The 18366-nt window shown below is 44.7% G+C and overlaps 1 protein-coding gene across 1 annotated transcript; it reads left to right on the forward strand.

Annotated features, from left to right (window-relative positions):
• The first annotated feature begins 964 nt into the window (after positions 1-964).
• On the forward strand, positions 965-16631 carry DDOST (dolichyl-diphosphooligosaccharide--protein glycosyltransferase non-catalytic subunit). Its single transcript, XM_077837247.1, has 11 exons — positions 965-1170; positions 4928-5038; positions 6743-6829; positions 7302-7405; positions 9818-9912; positions 10698-10791; positions 12083-12231; positions 12972-13119; positions 14875-14995; positions 15416-15522; positions 16111-16631. Exons 1-11 carry the CDS (start codon positions 1008-1010, stop codon positions 16258-16260), a joined length of 1329 nt encoding a protein of 442 aa, XP_077693373.1. The 5' UTR covers positions 965-1007; the 3' UTR covers positions 16261-16631.
• Positions 16632-18366: the final 1735 nt, after the last annotated feature.

The raw sequence follows: 18366 nt of genomic DNA on the forward strand, positions 1-18366 counted from the left end.
CAGTATCTGGTGCTTTCCATAAAGCTCCTGGAGTCATGTGATTACATGGGACTCAGCTTTATTTTAACAAGTAAGTTTCTGACCCTCACAGTGGCAGCAGCATTGCTAACCCCAAATGTTCAAAAATCATGAGATTGGCTTTCATATCATGAGATTATGTAAAAATAATAGATTGGGTGTCCTTTTTATTGGCTTTCTGCATTTTGAACCTTTAGTGTGCACCGGGGTCACATTATGAAGCTTTCTCCACAGCCATGAGGGATAGAAACTTCCTTTTAAGAATGAAGGCTGAAATCATCACATAGCCACGTGACTCCAGGAGCTGGGGCTTTCAGGAAAACAATAATTATCATGACACTCATGACAAAATCATGAGTTGGCAACATCAACAGTAAAAACATCCCAATGGGATTCCTGAGGGGTTGGGCTGCAGCCCACGAAACCTAAAGTGGCATGTTTAAAAATATCATGACTTTTGAATCAATGTTATGATGGGGGGTGGCTCCTGCTTGGGAGTGGATACTGCAGTAAGCCTGGGGCATGAAGGAAACCAGGCAAGGTGACCCCCTATCCCGTCCCGCAAGGCCTGAAAGGGGGAGGCGTGCTGCACCGCCAAGGCGCAGGCCCAGCAGCATCCACGGAAGCGGGGTGCAGGATCAGCCCGGGCTGGGCTGGGACCGCTACCATCCCTTTGATGGGCCGCAGGGGGCGCTGGCTCGGAGGCGGTTTTAGCGCGCATGGGCGGGGCTCAGCGAGCGCTCTGAGGAAAGGGTGCTGAGCGCGGCCCGCTGTGTGGAGTTGTCTGTCTCTGATTGGGCTCCGCTCTGGAGGAGGCGGGCCTTCAGATCTCGTCCTCGGGCCCCGCGAGGGAGGGGGCGTGTGCCGAGTTGCCGATCGCTTCCGGGTCACGGATTGAGGTGGCTTTGCGTGTCCTGCATCTACGGGCAAAGTGGGTCGGCGATTGGCCGCGTCGAGAGGATCGGTTCCGGGTGAGCTTGCCCTCCCCCATGAGGAAGATGGAGGCAGCGGCCGCTCTCCCTTCAGGGCGGTTCCTGCTGCTGCTGGTCGGGCTGGGCCTGGTCCGGGCGGACGCGGGGCCCCGCACCCTGGTGCTGCTGGAGAACATCAACCTGCGGGACACGCACTCGCTCTTCTTCCGGAGCCTGGCGGGTGAGGGCGGCGGCGGCGCGGCGCCCCGGGGGAGTCCCAGGGGAAGGCGGGATCATGGTCTGGGGTGATGGGGATGAGGGGAGCGGCCAGGCTCGAGAGGAGCCTGGGTCTGTCACGGTGCCGCCTCGCGGCCCCCCTCCGTCTCCCCATCCGGGCTGCACCTGCCAGGGGTGGCTGAGGCGATCGGAATCCGCTGGCGGTCGGGTTAGGTCCGGGTGCCACGCTGACCCCGCCTGCCCCATACGGCGGTGGCGGTGGGGCTCGGTCACTCGGAAGTGCAGCGTGTGTCAGTCAGAGTGTGTGGGGGGATGCTGCCCTGCTCCGTACCTGGGTTGCTTGTTGTCGCTCTGCTGATGGGCGTCACGTTGGTTAGACTCACATTTCCCGGTATTAAGAAAAGGAGAACTAACAAATTTAGTTTTGTAAATTTAGTTTAGTAAACAAATTTTGCTCACAAACCGGGTAGAATTAGTGGGGGAAGCAAAAGTGGATGGGAATCTGGGAGGCAGTGACCATGAGTTGGTTGAGTTCAGGATCCTGACGCAGGGAAGAAAGGTAAGCAGCAGGATACGGACCCTGGACTTCAGGAAAGCAGACTTCGACTCCCTCAGGGAACGGCTGGCCAGGATCCCCTGGGGGACTAACTTGCAGGGGAAAGGAGTCCAGGAGAGCTGGCTGTATTTCAAGGAATCCCTGTTGAGGTTACAGGGACAGACCATCCCAATGAGTCGAAAGAATAGTAAATATGGCAGGCGACCAGCTTGGCTTAACGGTGAAATCCTAGCGGATCTTAAACATAAAAAAGAAGCTTACAAGAAGTGGAAGGTTGGACATATGACCAGGGAAGAGTATAAAAATATTGCTCGGGCATGTAGGAATGAAATCAGGAGGGCCAAATCGCACCTGGAGCTGCAGCTAGTGAGAGATGTCAAGCGTAACAAGAAGGGTTTCTTCAGGTATGTTGGCAACAAGAAGAAAGCCAAGGAAAGTGTGGGCCCCTTACTGAATGAGGGAGGCAACCTAGTGACAGAGGATGTGGAAAAAGCTAATGTACTCAATGCTTTTTTTGCCTCTGTTTTCACTAACAAGGTCAGCTCCCAGACTGCTGCGCTGGGCATCACAAAATGTGGAAGAGATGGCCAGCCCTCTGTGGAGATAGAGGTGGTTAGGGACTATTTAGAAAAGCTGGACGTGCACAAGTCCATGGGGCCGGACGAGTTGCATCCGAGAGTGCTGAAGGAATTGGCGGCTGTGATTGCAGAGCCATTGGCCATTATCTTTGAAAACTCCTGGCGAACCGGGGAAGTCCCGGATGACTGGAAAAAGGCTAATGTAGTGCCAATCTTTAAAAAAGGGAAGAAGGAGGATCCTGGGAACTACAGGCCAGTCAGCCTCACCTCAGTCCCTGGAAAAATCATGGAGCAGGTCCTCAAAGAATCAATCTTGAAGTACTTGCATGAAAGGAAAGTGATCAGGAACAGCCAGCATGGATTCACCAAGGGAAGGTCATGCCTGACTAATCTAATCGCCTTTTATCATGAGATTACTGGTTCTGTGGATGAAGGGAAAGCAGTGGATGTATTGTTTCTTGACTTTAGCAAAGCTTTTGACACGGTCTCCCACAGTATTCTTGTCAGCAAGTTAAGGAAGTATGGGCTGGATGAATGCACTATAAGGTGGGTAGAAAGCTGGCTAGATTGTCGGGCTCAACGGGTAGTGATCAATGGCTCCATGTCTAGTTGGCAGCCGGTGTCAAGTGGAGTGCCCCAGGGGTCGGTCCTGGGGCCGGTTTTGTTCAATATCTTCATAAATGATCTGGAGGATGGTGTGGATTGCACTCTCAGCAAATTTGCGGACGATACTAAACTGGGAGGAGTAGTAGATACGCTGGAGGGGAGGGATAGGATACAGAAGGACCTAGACAAATTGGAGGATTGGGCCAAAAGAAATCTGATGAGGTTCAATAAGGATAAGTGCAGGGTCCTGCACTGAGGACGGAAGAATCCAATGCACCGCTACAGACTAGGGACCGAATGGCTAGGCAGCAGTTCTGCGGAAAAGGACCTAGGGGTGACAGTGGACGAGAAGCTGGATATGAGTCAGCAGTGTGCCCTTGTTGCCAAGAAGGCCAATGGCATTTTGGGATGTATAAGTAGGGGCATAGCGAGCAGATCGAGGGACGTGATCGTCCCCCTCTATTCGACATTGGTGAGGCCTCATCTGGAGTACTGTGTCCAGTTTTGGGCCCCACACTACAAGAAGGATGTGGATAAATTGGAGAGAGTCCAGCGAAGGGCAACAAAAATGATTAGGGGTCTAGAACACATGACTTATGAGGAGAGGCTGAGGGAGCTGGGATTGTTTAGCCTGCAGAAGAGAAGAATGAGGGGGGATTTGATAGCTGCTTTCAACTACCTGAAAGGGGGTTCCAAAGAGGATGGCTCTAGACTGTTCTCAATGGTAGCAGATGACAGAACGAGGAGTAATGGTCTCAAGTTGCAGTGGGGGAGGTTTAGATTGGATATTAGGAAAAACTTTTTCACTAAGAGGGTGGTGAAACACTGGAATGCGTTGCCTAGGGAGGTGGTGGAATCTCCTTCCTTGGAAGTTTTTAAGGTCAGGCTTGACAAAGCCCTGGCTGGGATGATTTAACTGGGAATTGGTCCTGCTTCGAGCAGGGGGTTGGACTAGATGACCTTCAGGGGTCCCTTCCAACCCTGATATTCTATGATTCTATGAAATTTAATTGAGCATAACTGTGTGTGGGGGAAAATAAACATTATTCTCCCCCCCCCCCCCGCCAGTGTTCCTCACACGTTCTTGTCAACCGCTGGAAATGACCCACCTTGATTATCACTACAAAAGCTTCCCTTCTCTCACCCCTGCTACCCCCCACCCCCCGCTCTCCTGCTGGTAATAGCTCACCTTGCCTGATAAATCTCGTTACAGTCTGTGTGGTAACATCTATTGTTTCATGTTCTCTGTATATATAAAATCTCCCCACTGTATTTTCCGCTGCTTGCATCCGATGAAGTGAGGTGTAGCTCACGAAAGCTTATGCTCTAATAAGTTTGTTAGTCTCTAAGGTGCCACAAGTCCTCTTGTTTGTTTTGCGGATACAGACTAACACGGCTGCTACTCTGAAACCCATCTCCCAGTATTGGCTGTAGTCCCTGCTGCCCAGATCTCACTAGAGCCTTTGGTTCTTTCCTGTGTGTGTTTCCCTTTCTGGTGTTCATGTCATCCACAAGTTTTACCAGGGTTTGATTTACATCAAAGACATGCATGAAAATGCTATGGAGAATACAGAGGTTCTTGTTTGTTTTTAATTTGGTTTATCCAAAAAGTCTCTATGTTCCCTGAGCACTGTGGACTAGATTATAAGTACCAAGAAGTGTCACTGCTTGGAGGCTGACAGGAACAATTCTGCGGACAGTGCTCACTGGAGTACTGAGAAAATAAGTGTACCGTGGAAGAGTAAAATGCTTGACTTAGACGTCTATGTAGCAACTTTAAAAGTATCGAGGAGTATGGTGGCACCCTAAAGACTAACAGATTTATTTGGGCATAAGCTTTCGTGGGCAAAAAAGCCACTTCTTCAGACGCATGACACCTTAAAAAATATGGCAACCACATGGTTAGATTGTAATGGGTAATACTGAGTTAAGGGCTGTCTGACACAACTTTAATTTTAAAAGAGTGTAAGTTAAATGAGATAAAAGTACTCATGGCTATGCTCTTTGTTTTCTGGATGCAGATAGAGGCTTTGACCTCACTTTCAGGACTGCTGATGACCCTGGCCTGTCCCTCATAAAATATGGAGAATTTCTGTATGACAACTTGATTATTTTCTCCCCATCTGTAGAAGGTAAGAGATCCTTTTGCATAAAGGAAAAGACTCAGAAATTAAGTTGTATAATACTTTGAGACCCTTGGAGAAGACACACTAGATCTGTAAAGTGCCTTGCAGATATTAGCTAACCTTCTTCACAACACTCATTTGAGGCGGGTCTTTTACTATTCCAGTTTTCCAAATGGGGAGGCAAGAGACTTACCCAGCGTAAAACAATGAGTGGTGGCAAAGCGAGGCCTAGTCTTAACTCCCAGTCTCCTGCTCTAACCATGAGAATGCTTTTCTTAGGTTTGATAAAACTGATCAACATATTCTTCTGACTTGCTTCATTTTTGACCTCGAGGTGGTTTTTGGGGCCTGTCCCTGAGATGTAGACTGACAGGTGTATTCTTCACTCATTATTAGGCAATTTGTCATACCAAAATGTCTGGTTTCTCTCTCTACCACTATTAACAGCCTGAATGAGACTTGATGCGGGATCATTAATAGCAACCTTTTTGAAATACAGCCCTTCAAGAAAGTGAGAGATCAGGTGATATTGGTGTGATGAGAGAGCCAAAAAAGATGTTCCAAAAGGAACACTGTCACTTAGCAAGAGTGGAGAGCTAGCTGATTGTGTGTGAATGAATAGTGAACTGAATAGTATAATCTGTAGCCCCAGGTTATAGCACACTTAACTTCAGGTGAGCCTCAGAGAAAGTGTCAGGTAACTTTAATTTTGAACATTACTACTAGGACTGGGATATTGGAATCAGATCCTTAGGAGAACTAACTACAGAGCTGTGCAAGAAGAAGCTAATGCCTCATGATATGTAGGAACCCTTTTTTAACTACTTCAGAGCTAAATTTTAGAGTGTGGCATACAGTGTCTTCCTCATGTGACCTGTTCTTAACCTCTAACTTACTCCACTTCTGACATTCTCTCGATGTTCTGTTTTCTTTTTACAATATCTTAATTAAGGAAGTGAGAGTAAAGTTTTGGCTGTACCTCTTTCATCTTGCAGAGATGCATGTTTCTCTAAATCCTTTTGCTTTCTCTTTATATATTGGTTATTGTAGCTATACTGAAGTTTAATTAAATTTGATTTTGTTAAAGAATGGAATGAGTGAGAGATTCCTCATCATTTTCCGGGAATGCTTGCACTGGAGCCAGTTGTAATTCAACTTCCACAAGAAGGAATAATTAATATTTACTCTTGTTGACAGATCTCTCAATCTCTCTCTCTCTGTCTCAATGCAGAGGTCTCTCACTAGCTTTAAAATGTAGAATTTCTACCTGCAAACAGATAAGAATTTTATCTTGGGGTGAGGTGAGGAAGAAGCAAATTAACTACATGTAATCAAAAGAAAAGTATGTCTTTAAATATGCCCAAACAAATAATAATAATAGTCAATGAATTTTGTTAAGGTTTATTTCTCTGCAACTGAGATTGAATGGCTAGTTCTATGCCTTTAAAGGCTGGATTTTATGGCTATCTTTGTCTTCCTTCTGAAGGAATTAATCCTCCCTTAATCCGCCCTTTTAATCTATGTTGGCCATAGATGTATGTGGCTTCAGGACCCTGCTTGGGCACCTCCTATGCCTACTACGCTGACACAGCTTCTCTATTAATTGTCCTCATCACCCTTGTATTTCCCTCTCCACCTTTGCACCGAAGCACTGGTAAAATAGTTTGCTGTCAGCTTTTTGAATCACTAATGTCTGGTGCATCTTTTCAGATTTTGGCGGAAACATCAATGTGGAGACAATTACTGCTTTCATTGATGGAGGCGGAAGTGTCCTTGTGGCTGCCAGTTCTGACATTGGTCAGTAAAACCTGCGTGTCAAAAAAAAAAAAAAAGGGTGCAAATGTTGGCTTTTCGTTTTATTGCTGCATAATAAGAGTTTACTGGATATAGAGAGCACAAATCAGTCCTGTAGGGGAAGGTGTCTTCCTTGTCATGGGAGCTCTTAGAACTCTGGCTGCAACCTTTTTTTAAAGGGGAACTTCAAAAGCTAAAACTGTACAATACTCTATCTTAAAACATGCTACAAATCTTAATCTTCACAATGCTCCAAAGGAATTGGTGGTAAAGAAAAAAGGAATGTCTTAATTTCACTTTCCAAAGAAAGTTGAGTTCAGCCAAGAGTTGTGTACTGAGTGCACCCAGCAGCCTGGTTAGCAGATAAATCATTAGCGCACAAATCAGGGTTGTCCTTTGTTTTTATTTTGATTATTTAGTTGCTTTTGTGTCTTGTACAAACTGTAAATTGGGAATCCACTTCTCTATCCTTTAGGTGATCCTCTGCGAGAGCTAGGCAGTGAGTGTGGAATAGAGTTTGATGAGGAAAGGACAGCAGTCATTGACCATCACAACTATGATATCTCAGACCCAGGCCAGGTAAAAGTCTAGACACTGAATTCTTTGGGTATATCCGGGGCTTGAGGAAACTCATCTTAGCTAGTACATTGCTTCTGGGAAGGAATTTTATTTTTTAGCAGTTGGCTGTAAGGGCTGGAGACAAAACTTGTCTGTCTTCTTCCTTTGCCTCTTCTTTCCCCTCCTACCCTTGCTCATTCCAAAAATTGTTTTGAGTAGCAGCTGTGAATCTTATTGAATGACATGCTGCTTTTACTATTGCTCTTCTCTTTAATGTGAGATTGCAATTTATCATGCACCTTTGACAATTTCTAACAATCCAGTCACACTGAGCAGTTAAAAACCACCATCTGGAATAGTCAGGGGTTCACTGTATTGGACCTTGAACCACTCGGGGGTAGGAGATAGGAATTCCCTTTCTAGTGAAATATGGCACTTCATAGAATCATAGAATATCAGGGTTGGAAGGGACCTCAGGAGGTCATCTAGTCCAACCCCCTGCTCAAAGCAGGACCAGTCCCCAACTAAATCATCCCAGCCAGGGCTTTGTCAAGCCTGACCTTAAAAACCTCCAAGGAAGGAGATTCCACCACCTCCCTAGGTAACACATTCCAGTGCTTCACCACCCTCCTAGTGAAAAAGTTTTTCCTAATATCCAACTAAACCTCCCTCACTGCAACTTGAGACCATTATTTCTTGTTCTATCATCTGCTACCACTGAGGACAGTCTACCACTTCCTTTTATCCATGATGGGTCAGGAGATAGAATGTCATGCTTAGTAGCCAGACATATAAAAAAGGTAAACTCTAGCTCAAGGGACACAGGGACAAAGAGAGATCAATATAGAAAACTCTGTAGAAGTTCTTCAAATGTATGTGATATCTTCATATTTCTGTCCTTGCATGGTCTGTCTGGTTGGACGCATGGTTCTGAAATATCTGTCTTTACAGGAGAGAGAAAGATGTCACAATGTTCATAACTCTCAAACATTATTGGAACAGAGCTTTTTCGTAAAATATGTGGGGCGCACACAATCCCCGATGGATGGGGGAATCACCATTGCTTTGGGATGCCTATGTAACTTATTAGTTGTGTAGATTTTGCAAACTTTCCTTTTCTACCATACCATCTTCTGCTCGCTATCAAATCAATCTTACGGAACTTATAGTAGGACTTGAAGATTCATAATTTGTAGCTAAATACGGGTTCTTCCCAGACAGTAGGTAGTTGAAGGCCTATCCAATATCATTGAAGGAATAAGTATAACAGTGGTTTTCAACCTTTTTTTAATTGCAGACCCCTAAAAAATTTCAAATGGTGGTGTGAACCCCTTTGGAAATTTTAGACATAGTCTGCAGACCCCAGGTTGAACACCCCTGTTCTATGGTAACAACAGCCTTTCGTGGACCCCTTAGACATAGTCTGAGGGTGGAAACCATGGCTCTATAGGTTCATGAGGCCTTTGATTTCACTAAGGTGCTGTTATTTAGACTCTCTCTTAATATGCCTAGTTCTTGAATTGGTACCTCTTCTAGTATGTTGTAATAGCTGAATACTTCCTGATTGAAACAAAAAATTCTTTCAGTGGAAGAACCTAACTAAAACTCAGTACAATAAGCACAGTAACTACCCTTCTGGATACACAACTGTCCCTTAGAGATAATTCTTCTGAGTGACTGTAAGTTACATCACCATTTAATTATGGCAGCTCTTGACAACACGCTGTAAGCTTAATGAAACTATTCCTTACTTAAGAACATCTTGTGTCCTAGAGCAAGGCCCTGCAGGCCAAGAGAAACCAAAGTGCTCTAGGATGGGCTGTGTAAGTGTCACGGACTGAGGCTTTAGGCAGCAGCTGTCCCCCAGTATCTTCTGGCACTTTGGAATGCAGATTTTTCTGTGTTGTACTTTCTTGACACGCTTTTTCCGCTATGCTGAAATCCCTTCTACAGTGTTCACATTAGCTCGTGGCAGCAATCAGAACAAATAGGAACTGATAAACACATGTTCCTGCAAGAGATCTGCATTTGTTGCCCTGGGATTTACCTTCCTTCTGATTTAAGCTTCCTAATATGCAACTCACAAGACAGAAAACCTGCTCTAAACTGTAACAAGCAGGGGCTGTTGTCTTTTCCCTGAGGGCTTCTAAGCATGTGCCTGATTTCTTCTCCTGCTCTTACCTCCTCCGTCCCCTTGCTCAGTGTTACAATTCTTCTTCCTACCAAGAGGCCAGGTGAGACTATGCAGAGCCAATTAATGCTACTTCAAAGCTCTGGAAGGGCAGCTGTAGAACATGAGGTGCTGTGTTGTGCAGATCACTAGCCATAGGGTGGCAAGCAGACACACATATTAACAAGTTGCCTGTGCATTAATTACATTGTCCAGTAGCTTGTGAAAGCTTACCAAAGGTCTCTTATGTTTCCTCCCTGAAGCATACGCTCATTGTTGCAGACTCTGAAAATCTACTGAAGGCTCCCACAATTGTGGGGAAAACTCCATTAAACCCTGTTCTCTTCCGAGGAGTCGGGTAAGTGAACTACGAGGCAAGGCTGGCAAGTGGGGCTGTAACTGAGAACAAGAGGTCTCTGTTGGGATGGGTTTCTTGCCACTATCTTCCCTCCCTATAGGTTATAAGCCTAGGGCTGGGGTAGGCACTATTATAAACAAAGCATCATAGGTTGGGTTTTGGTTTCTTCAATTGAGATGCAACAGGCATTTGGTCCTTTCACAGGATGGAAGTGGAGGGAGGGGGGCTGAGGGCAGGCAAGAACAGTGCAGACTTCTTGCTGGTTGGGTAGCCAAAGGCTATTCCTCATCTCTCAATCTAATTATAAACTCCCTTGAAACAGAAAACTTTTAATATTTTACTTCTTGCTGCTTACTCTGTTTTGCTTTACTTGGACAATGAAAGTAATCCATTCACTTCCCTGTTCTCATGTAGTCATGTTTTTTAAACTATTTGAATTGGAATTTAGAACATAGAAGCACTTCTGTTGTTGTCAAGTTTTGTAAAGGGTTGTTCTTAAAGAAGCTTCAGCTTTTGATGTGATAGCATAACTATTCACAGTTGTTTAAAGAAATGATGTTTTAAAGTCAACAGCTGATATAAAATTAATTGGGCCTGATTGACTTCAGTGTGTGTTTTTGCCACTAATTTCGGGGGGAGCTGAGTCAGTCCCATGGTTCTCAACCTCTGTGAATTTCATATTTGTTAGCAGATTTTAGTGCACACGAATCTTCTTGGGCAGGTATCTCAGGTTTGACCAGCTTTCAGGTATCTTCCTGGTACTTTGATTGTCTCTCTCGCCACAGGATGGTGGCTGATCCTGATAACCCTCTGGTACTAGATATCTTGACTGGCTCCTCTACATCTTACTCCTTCTTCCCAGATAAGCCCATCACACAGGTACGCACAATTATATTTGTCCTCTTTTGCTTCTAATCCTGTGGAATTAATTACCTCTCTTTCAACAGTTTAAAAATGGATCAAGAGACTTAACTCAAGTGCTTATTATAGTCTGTGTCAAATACTTATGGGTTTTTTGAAAGCTCCCTTCCACGGTCTCTTAGTACTATATATTTTCTAATATTATCATGGAAATCTTTCTTGCAGTTTCATTGGATCCAAATGGAAAAAGCCTAACAAGACTGCATTGGAAGGAATATCGGCTCTTAACTTTGATACTGTTTTGCTGTATCAAAGGGGCTGAATTCAAACTGGTGATATAGAAGCAAAAGGCTCTCAATCCCATGCTACTGTGGCAGGCAATAGAATTTGAAGCCTTTTTCCTCTAAGATGCTGGTAGAATTTGGGCTAAGTTGTTAGTAATTGAAAGCTATTGCCATCTTCCAGCGGGACTGTGACCAGTGTGAAATGGAGGGGTTCCTCTGTTTAGTTTTGAGGCTCTGTAGCTGGCAAGGGGCTAAAAAAGGTGCAGTTGGCTGATTCTGGAAGATTAGTGTCTCAGTTGTGTTGAAGCCTCCTGCTTCTCCACTTGAGTAGTGCAGTAATCCGCAAAAATGCATTGTGTGCCATGTCTTATTGACATGATGAAATGAAAATGTAGAGGAAAAATAATAGCTGGGAGCTGGCATGAGTGGGACTTAACTGACAGCAAACGTGTTCAACTTATGTCTGCTTAACATGCTCTTCCATAATGGGTATTTGAACAGGCAGATGAGTGGTTTAAACATTCCCTTTAATTAGGTCTGTGAGGTTTGACAAGAGTTCTGACAAGACAATAATAACTTGGATTGTACTTGTTTAGCCCAGCCAGACCTAGCAGCAAAGTTAAAGATCATCCAATATCATTTAATTCTCAGACATTTCCCTGCTGCTATTAACTATTTAAACCTAATGGATAATACTGCATGGCTAGTTTCCGTACTTGCCTAAAAAAGCAGCTTAAAGCCCTGATGCCTTCTTTCCATATAATATATATATAAATAAAATTAAACATGGGTTTCTGGTTACTTTTACTTGCCATGTGATCTTGAGCACATTATCTCTGTGCCTTTATTTCTCTTCATGCTGTTTGTTTGCGGTATTTGTTTAGCAAATAAGAATCCAGGCTTACTATGTGTCTTGTCTGTACAGTATCCAGCCCATTGGGGTCCTTATCTCAGTTGGGGCTTCAAGGTGCTACTATAATACAAATCATTAGTGCTGATTTAAATCTGTTCTCATCCAATTTCAGTACCCTCATGCTGTTGGGAAGAATACCCTTTTGATTGCTGGTCTCCAGGCCAGGAACAATGCCCGTGTCATTTTCAGTGGCTCCTTGGATTTCTTCAGTGATGCTTTCTTCAACTCTGCTGTGCAGAAAGCTACACCTGGCTCTCAGAGGTGACTAGCTTAACATGGCCTTCTGTAGGTAGGGTGGGGTATTTGGGTTCTTCTGCCCAAGTGGTTTGGGTACCTCTTTGATCAAGGATCCCTAGCAGGTGATGAGAACTAATTGTGTCAAAGATGACTGATGGGAATATACTGAATACTATCATAACTGTTCAGCCGTGCTACTGTAAAATCTACACTGTTTAGGTTATATTAAAGCTTAAGAAAAAGATGAAACTTCCTTTAAGTGCAGTGCAAATTGTCAAGCTGGCTAACCCATATAGCTGTCTCCTGTCCTTATAGAAACCCTGATATTAGGTGTGTAAGAAGCAGTTTCTGCATCCATTGTATTCAGAGATGCTGTGAACACAGTTCATAATCTGGGCACAGCTCTTACTTGGAAATTTTGACATAGAATATTATACTCTGAGCATTGATATGTATCAGTTCAGTGTGCAGGTTGGAAACCTTGGCACTGAATTCCTTTCAGTGCTGATCTGTTAAAATATGTTTTGCTGTACTTTAAACAACTACCTAGAAGACCTAGCAGACAGTTGGGATTTAAAGATCAAGCAGTCTTACAGGAAAACTTTCAAGTAATGTGATCGTTTAAAATGGGTGCTGACTTTCTGACCTGGCATTTAGTTCTTGGGGAAACTTCATAGTATACCTGACCAAAAAAATGCTCAGTCCTATGAATGTCCTCCAATGCAGTGTCTCCCACTGTGCTTCTGTTCTCTCACCATCTCTAGGTACTCTCAGACTGGTAACTACGAGCTGGCTGTTGCCTTGTCCCATTGGGTATTCAAGGAAGAGGGTGTGCTGCGGGTTGGAGAGGTATCTCACCATCGTGTAGGGGAGACATTACCACCTAATGCCTACACTGTCACTGACCTCGTGGTAAGACTGACTTTAGGAAAATGAGTCAAATAGACTTGTGCAGAGAGACTGTACTCTTGTTCGTTGGGCTAGAAGTGTTGTGGAAGCAGATTTATCTCCTCTTTATTGGTTGGAAAGGTGATGGCTGGCACCCAGGGCTTCACCAGCCAAGGTGTGAAATTTCAGAGGGCATGAGGATATATAACCCAGTGGGGTTTTTCTTCCTCATAATTGTAGGAACTGTCCCCTTCTTGACAGTTTTCAGAGTAACAGCCGTGTTAGTCTGTATTCGCAAAAAGAAAAGGAGTACTTGTGGCACCTTAGAGACTAACCAATTTATTTGAGCATGAGCTTTCGTGAGCTACAGCTCACTTCATCAGATGCATACCGTGGAAACTGCAGCAGACTTTCGTGAGCTACAGCTCACTTCATCAGATGCATACCGTGGAAACTGCAGCAGACTTTGTTTCATATTCTCTGTGTATATATAAAGTCTGCTGCAGTTTCCACGGTATGCATCTGATGAAGTGAGCTGTAGCTCACGAAAGCTCATGCTCAAATAAATTGGTTAGTCTCTAAGGTGCCACAAGTACTCCTTTTCTTCTTGACAGTGTTTCTCCACTAATGTGAAGGCAGTCTACCTAACCTTTAGTTCCTACATGTAACTTTCACTTAATACTAAATTTCAGACTGCTCATGGCTCATACTTGAGTATCATACAATATTAAGTGGCAGCAGCAGCCAGCTCTGGAGAAGTCTGTTCTGTTAGTAAACTTACTTAATGCTTAAGTTGAGGGGAGTTGGTTATCCTTGCAAATAGTTTCTCTTCAGTCATGAACCTTCTTGATAAACAGGTATCTGAGCCTGATCGAAAGCATATGCTGGAATTTTGTCTTCCCTGTTACCTCCATTTCACTCAGACTCGTGATGCCAAGCTTCATTATACAAAAAGAGTACATTGGCAAGCCTGAAATACCATGTTGCTTTAAATAGAAATTGCAGCTATATACTGGGGGACAGCTTAGTGTGCCTAGAGAGTTTTTAAGTATAGCACTCTCAAATTCAAATCAATTCTACATTGATATGCTCACTCACTGATTTTCTACTGAATATTGGCTTGATTTTCAGTGCATGGTAGCTCAACTGTATTTCCAAGCGTGGAAGCTCACATGGACTCTTACGCTGGAAATAGCAGTTATTGGAAAATTCCCCATTGTCCCCCTTGAGTTCATGGAAAGTGGAGTTCATAGTTTAGGACTGAGATTTCTATTGAATGGATTTCAGGTGTCACTCTTAACTACTGATAGGGCCCTACCAAATTCAGGGTCCATTTTAGTCAATTTCGCATTTTTAGGTGTTCATGTTTTTTCAGGTGGGGGGTCCTGATCCAAAAGGGGGGGGCGTGTGCGGGGGGGGGGGTCACAAAATTGCCACCCTCACTTCTCTGCTGCCTTCAGGGCTGTGCGCAGCTGCAGAGCTTCCTACAGCTGGGGGAGATAGCTGGAGCTGAGTCTGGTCCCCCGCCCCCCAAGAATGGCCGTTCAGGGGAAAAGGAAGTCCTGTCCCTCCCCAGCTTGAGCCCAGTGAATGGTAGGAGCCCTCGGCTGGGGTGTCCCCTGCCCCTCCCCTCCAATAACTACATTTCACAGGGGAGGTCTGCTTTCATGGTCCATGACATGTTTTTCACAGCTGTGACTTTGGTAGGGCCCTACTCATTAACAATGTGTCCTCTTCCTTTATGCCTCTGTTAATGCAGCGTGCATTTGTATGTTACAGGAGTACAGCATTGTGATTGAAAAGCTCTCTGAAGGGAGGTGGGTCCCCTTTGATGGCGATGATATTCAGCTGGAGTTTGTCCGCATTGATCCATTTGTAAGGACTTTCCTGAAGAAAAATGGTAGGGCTCCTATCAGACAATTTAATGTTTTCTGCCCTATGGCTTTGTTAACAATAACACTGGGTGTTGACTTCTTCCCCCACCACTGAAACTCACCTTGCTCGTATGTATTGACTTGGAACGCTACGGTTCTTCTGAGCAGGTAGTGTATAGAATCTCTATGGGAAGCATGCTCCACTGTTAAGAGGAAGGGTGCACTTCACACAGCTCTCCTACAGCTCCTTCTTCCAGTGGAGCAGCTTTGGGTTCCAGAGGCTAGTTTTCAATCTGAATGAAAAGCTCCACAAAGTGGGTTTGGGGGAGACAAAGGGCCATTACAAATGGAAGGAGGTGAGGAAAGAACTTCCAATGAGGGATCTTAACTCCTAATGCTCTTGTTCTATTTACTGTGTAATTTAAATGGTCCTGCCTCTCCCCTAGGTGGCAGATATAGTGTGCAGTTCAAGCTGCCGGATGTCTATGGAGTGTTTCAGTTTAAAGTGGATTATAACAGGCTGGGATACACCCACCTGTACTCCTCTACACAGGTAAATAGTTTGAATTATCTTGTCTGTGTGGTAGGAAATGTAAGAGTATTGGTTGAGATTTCAAGTCAGGATTTTAAACTTTGCAAATGTTTTGAGTGGATACCACATGAGCTATTAATCTTAATGACCATGAAGTTGCATCCAGTCTTCCTTTGTGCGTGAAATGGATTTGAAAGCTATCTTACTCTGTGACCATCTTCAGTTATATTTAGGAAGGTCTGGAAATAAGCCTCTGTAGAGAGCGTTTTACCCTCCTTAAACACATTCTTGTCTCAAGGCAGTGTTGGACCCTCGCCAGCACTGCCTGCACTGACGCTTAAGGTTTGCCAACATGCTTTTACAGAAGTTGAGGATTTGGAGCTTAAAACTCTCGTTTAAAAACAAGAGATATAATTGAACGACTTCTAGGAGCTCTCATACATGTATCTTTCCAGTAAGGTAATCTGGTTCTACAGTCATCTGAGTGGGGCATTGTCAGAATGGGCATTAAATTAAATAACACATCTAGAGCTGAGATAGTCCTGCCACACAGAGGACTAAATGACCTCATCTCCTGTGACCCTGGTCTTGTGTTCTTTTCTCTCCCAGGTGTCTGTGCGTCCCCTCCAGCACACACAGTATGAGCGTTTTATCCCCTCAGCGTATCCATATTATGCCAGTGCCTTCTCCATGATGATAGGCCTCTTCATGTTCAGCATCGTCTTCTTGCACATGAAGGAGAAGGAGAAATCTGACTGAGATATCATCTCAGCCGGAGGAAGAGCCCTCATCCAAGACATTGGCTCCATGTGGAGACTGGCAGCACTCAGGGCACAGATTATAAATGTTTGGGGACTGGAATCCTCAGCTGGTAGGAGCCAGATGAGCTATGGGGGTTTTTAAGATAAGAGTGACTAGTGGGAGAAAAATTGAAAACTTTTGTCTGAGAGGAAGCCACTGATGTCCACAAGAGATCAAAATGTTTGGCAGTGCAATGGCAATTCCAATATTGGTGTTTCATGAGGAGAAAAAGAAAAGTAAAACAATTTTATTATTTCCACCCCTTCTCAGAAAGGCTTTTGCCTCAAGATTGTTCATTTCCAGAATAAAGATTTGTTCCTCTCACCTTCTGCTGAAGTTTCTGACTTGTCATTGTGGTTAGACGTTCAGCTGCATGTGTGTGTTCTCAGTGTGTGCTGCCTCAGCTCTGCGCAGACAGCTGGCATAGCAGACCTCGAGCAAACCACCCAATGACCACAAGATCCATTAAGGTACGAAGGCACCAGGCCAGGTTTGTTGACAAAGCATCATAATAGCACCTGGCATACTCTACAGGGATACTAAGACCTGTATGCCCGTGACAATGGACGCAGCTCAGTGAATGGCAGGACCTTCCATGTTCCCCCCCCTTGGCTGGACAAAGATACTGCCTCTGATACACAGTTATACCCTGATACAAACAAGTTAATACTGCCTCTGACATAGTTAGTTACTGCCCCCAGACATGGGTAGTTATCACCCATCACCTTGTACATGTTGGCTTGATCAAAACATTTTTATTGCATACTGTCATCCTGACCTTCTCTTTTAGGAGGGGGTCAGTATGTTCCTGTTATCCTTGCGGAATATTTTTGTTCCATCCTTGATATCGGGATGTTCTGGTGCCACTTGATATCAGGATGTTTGCATAAGTACTCTGTGCCTAGCACTTCTTAGGAATGTGTATTTCTGCAATAGCCCTGTTCTTGCCAGATTGTGTGAGCAGGTCCTGCCTCATACCAGGCCTGATACAGGGGCTTATGTCTCAGGCTCTCTTCCTACTACAGTCATGTGAGGTTTCTTAGAGAGGAACACATTTTTTACATACAATAAATCTAGGGCTGGTTCTAAATTGGCCATATGAACTCTATATCAGAAGCTAAACACCTTGTGAGTGTTTGGGAAACTATTTGAGACGGGACAATGAAATAGAATCATAGAACTGAAAGGGACCTTGAGAAGTCATTTAGTTTAGTCCCCTGCAGTCGTGGCAGAGCTAAGTATGATCTCTAGACTATCCCTGACAGGTGTTTGTCTAACCTGCTGTTAAAAATCTCCAGTGATGGAGACTCCACAACCTCCCTCGGCAATTTATTCCAGTGCTTAACCACCCTGACCATTAAGTTTTTCCTAATGTCAAACCTAAACCTCCCTTGCTGCAATTTAAACCCATTGCTTTTTTTCCTATCCTCAGAGGTTAAGAAAAACAATTTTTTCTCCCTCCTCCTTGTAATAATCCTTTATGTACTTGAAAACTGTTTTGATGTCTGCCCTTGGTCTTCTCTTTTCCAGATTAAATAAAACACGGATCTTGCCATATTGTAGGGAGATGGCCCTATCTCAAGAGTTAAGGTTGTAGTGAGGTTCCTGTTACAAGGCTGAGATACTAAAGGGCTCTTTAACCTAGCAAAGAAAGGTAGGAATAAGCAAGTTTACTTCTGTTTGGGGGAAGGGCTGGAAACCACAAACCAACAGATGGGGAGGCGGGCCAGGAATTGTATTTATTTTGTGTTGGGCTTTGGTTTGGTTTGTATAAGGTCACTCCTCCGGCCCAGCTTGTAAATACTGTAAAACTCAAGCCAAGCGAGGAATTAAAAACCTCTGGAGCAGGATGGGCTTGCCCCCGCTGCCCCAAGGAGAAAAATGGAGGCTGACGAGGTGCTGGACGGGCCTTGCCATGGAAGGTGAGGGGCTGGGAAGACCCCACTACTCCCACGGGCAGGGAGCAGGAGCGCTGCGCCCGGCCGGCGAGTGATAAGGGGGCCGGTGCGGGGCGAGACAGTCAGAGCGCCCCCCCCCCGGGCCGGCGAGTGACAAGGGGGCCGG

The sequence above is a fragment of the Eretmochelys imbricata genome, chromosome 18, assembly GCF_965152235.1.
Source record: "Eretmochelys imbricata isolate rEreImb1 chromosome 18, rEreImb1.hap1, whole genome shotgun sequence".
Lineage (NCBI taxonomy): Eukaryota > Metazoa > Chordata > Testudines > Cheloniidae > Eretmochelys > Eretmochelys imbricata.

Excerpts from the sequence above, each read along its gene's own strand:
- DDOST (XM_077837247.1), top strand. The coding sequence starts at position 1,008 with ATGAGGAAGATGGAGGCAGCGGCCGCTCTCCCTTCAGGGCGGTTCCTG. Across the intron at positions 6,830-7,301 it reads GGCTGCCAGTTCTGACATTG|GTGATCCTCTGCGAGAGCTA; the intron begins GTCAGTAAAACC and ends TCTATCCTTTAG. Across the intron at positions 9,913-10,697 it reads GTTCTCTTCCGAGGAGTCGG|GATGGTGGCTGATCCTGATA; the intron begins GTAAGTGAACTA and ends CTCTCGCCACAG.